Source organism: Caenorhabditis briggsae (genome assembly GCF_000004555.2).
Source record: "Caenorhabditis briggsae complete genome, chrV, whole genome shotgun sequence".
Taxonomy (NCBI): Eukaryota; Metazoa; Nematoda; class Chromadorea; order Rhabditida; family Rhabditidae; genus Caenorhabditis; species Caenorhabditis briggsae.
The window spans coordinates 18,875,395-18,878,291 of NC_013488.2; the positions used below are offsets into that span (position 1 = coordinate 18,875,395).

Sequence of the window (2,897 nt, forward strand, 5' to 3'; positions counted from 1 at the left end):
AGACTTCAAACCTTCAAGGACTGTGCTATGGTGAACTCCGAATGTGACAGCTAGTTCACGGCTAGATTGAAATGGATCCGAATGCAATGCGTGCTTCAGCTTGTCCAAATCCAACTCACGGGGTCTCCCAGAGCGATCCTTTTCATCGAGCGAGAAGTCATCTTTTTCGAAACGATGGAACCAATTGCGAATAGTATTGTAGTGAGGGGCATGTGTGTTGTACACATTCTTCAAGAAAGTTTCCGAATCCTTCATCGTGGTGTGAGATAGGAAGAGGTAAATCAAAACATGTCTGATGTGAATAGCAGTGGGAACAAACATATCGTTTCAATTACAGATGAGGAGCAGGGAAGGAGATGGGGACTTGTTTATATGGAAGGTTCTTATCACCTTGTTATTCACTAGAGTCGATATCATACACAGCCTCCATATACGAGAACAGTGATTAAACAAACAGAGTGACAAAGACTTTCCCGCCAACCTAATAGTTAGTCTAAAAATTCTTAGTTGGTTTTAAAAGAAACTATGGTGCCCGCAAAAGCCCAGCTTACAAGTATGATTCTAGGTTAAATCTTACTTCATAGTCTCATAAGTGGGTAGAAGTCCGTACTCAACGATTCGGCTCCACGCCACTCCCAACGCTCCAGCTACATTACTCCATCCAATAAAGGGAGAAAGATCTGATGAGTTGTCAGCAGCAGCCAGAAAGCCAACTTGTAAAATTGCCCCATCGCCAGATAGTGGAAATAGGGATAGTAAGAGGATGGGAATCAAAATCAATGGGATCTTTCTCATGGTTAAGGCGCGGGGGGTGGGGGGTGGTTGGTTGATAAAATAAAATTAAAAAAACAAGGCAGATATAGAAAGTATGAAATTGAAATCCTTGAAATTTTGGATCTACGCAAATGTGGGGGAAGGAAGAAAAAGAAGCCATAGGACTTTATAGAATTTCGAGAAGTTTGAAAATTTCGTCGGTCGCATGACTGAAAGAAGCCAATAATGAAGAAAAAGGAGATAACACTAAAACTATTTATGAATCACAAGGAAAAAGAAGAAGTTGAAAATAAGAATTTCGGAAAGTGATGTCAGAGAAGACAACTCCGGGAAGAGACTCTATGGCAATTTGAGGAAGTTTAAAAATCTAAAGGATAGCCGAGTGTTTACGGTAATTGGTACGGAGGACAGAAAGATTGCCACAGGGTTCTAAATCAGGCGGGCTCTGCAAATGTGCTCTATGGATAAGAATCCAAATTGAATCGAGAGTGAGTATCACAGTGAGAGACGAAGTGAAAACGTTTGATTTATAGAAAATTAGTTCCATCTGTGGTCCGTCCGTGGTCCGTCCGCGGTGCGTCCGTCGTCAGTTCGTGTTCCGTCCGTTTTCCGTCCGCCCTTCGTCTGTTTTCCATCCGTTGTTCGTCCGTTGTCCGTTTGTTGTCCGTCCGTTGTCCGTCCGCTGTCCATCCGTTGTCCGTCCGTTGTCTGTCCGTTGTCCGGCCATTTTCCATTTTGGCGGGCCGCTGCCCGTGGTCCGGCCATTTTCGGCTGTCCGTTGGCTGTCCGTGGCTCGATGTCCGTCCGTTTTTGGTCCGTTTTTGTATGTCCTGGTTCCTTCGAATTCCAGGCAAATTAATTAGATTTTAACATAAAATTGTTCTAGATGTTTCCTTTCTTAATGAATTACCAATTTCAGAAAAGTCCCTCCCCCGCCGCAATCCTTGACTAGTCTCCTTCTCACCTAAACGGTCAATAATCGGTTTCTTCTTCCATATGTTTTCAAGCGCAAAAACATTAGCAAATAAGCAATTATTCATCCACCGTCTTTTTCATTCTCATTCCGTTCGAAAACGTGCGGCCATCTGGCTAGTTTTGCGCCCACTTGAACCACTTTTCTCATATCCCGAAGAGAGAAGAGGACAGTATTTTGAAATAGCGGCTTACAAGCCTATTTTTATTGCCATTTTCCCAATCACTATGAAAGTCACCAGACGGGTTACTGTAGATGGTGTGTCTACAGTAACCCTATTGTTGGCATTGTATACTTTGGTTGATTCTAAACAAAGTGACTTTGGAATTCTAAAGAATGACTCTATATTCGATGGAGGTACTCAGGGCAACAAGGCGTTTCTGAAAACGAGGCTTTTGGAGAATCTCAATAACTTTTTCCCATCCATAAATAATGAAGAACGATTGGAAATGTTAACTGGATCCTCTAAATCTAAGGAGGAGGACTTGGATGACTCTAACCAGGAGCTGACAGATAATTCGGTACCGCCCTTGTTCTTTTGTTTGAATTTTGAAATATTAAACTTCCTTAAGGTCACTGCCCCACCTCCACCTGAATTCCCAACTCTGATCCCCTCCAGTGAGCCAGAAGAAGAATTTCCGACATCTTCTGTAGAATCTTCCAAAATCAGAAGTGAAGGAAGAATTACATCTGAAACTAAACTGGATTCAATACGAGATTGGAGGAAACGTCTGTATAAAGCTTTCAAGAATCGCTCAAAAATGTCCAGGATCATCAGGAAGTCTCCATGTAAGTTTGAGCTCAATTATCTCACTTTCTGTAATAGATATCAAACATTTGTCAACTGATAAAATATTGATGATATCATGATAAACATTTTGCCAGTTGATAATTTTTTGATATCTATCACAGCAAACGAGGTATATGGGATCATAGTTGACAGTGTATAAGTACCGTATTTGCTCTAATATCAGCTTGCCTAAACAGTTACCTTTAAGCCAATTTATCTTGTTTCCTGTGGGAGATATCAAAAAGCGGACAACTGGCGAAATAAACAGTTAATCAGTTCACTACTTTTTGTTATCATCTACAGAAAATGAGATATGTGTGTTTAAAGTTGATGAACTCGGTTGTCGGCGTCAATACTTGT

At 41.4% G+C, this 2,897-nt stretch overlaps 2 protein-coding genes across 2 annotated transcripts in view; one reads left to right on the plus strand and one right to left on the minus strand.

The window, feature by feature from the left end:
- Positions 1-795, minus strand: part of Cbr-gcy-22 — a gene marked incomplete at both ends in the record, with an annotated part of 5,928 nt that extends 5,133 nt beyond the window's left edge. Inside the window, one exon of the mRNA XM_045238595.1 lies at positions 578-795. Coding sequence (XP_045092985.1) covers positions 578-795 — 218 coding nt within the window. The remainder of the gene's footprint in view (positions 1-577) is intronic.
- Positions 796-1,974: 1,179 nt separating this feature from the next.
- Cbr-grl-14 overlaps positions 1,975-2,897 on the plus strand; it is a gene marked incomplete at both ends in the record, with an annotated part of 3,671 nt that continues 2,748 nt past the window's right edge. Inside the window, 2 exons of the mRNA XM_045238596.1 lie at positions 1,975-2,268; positions 2,320-2,536. Of these exons, the coding sequence (XP_045092986.1) occupies positions 1,975-2,268; positions 2,320-2,536 (511 nt within the window). The remainder of the gene's footprint in view (positions 2,269-2,319; positions 2,537-2,897) is intronic.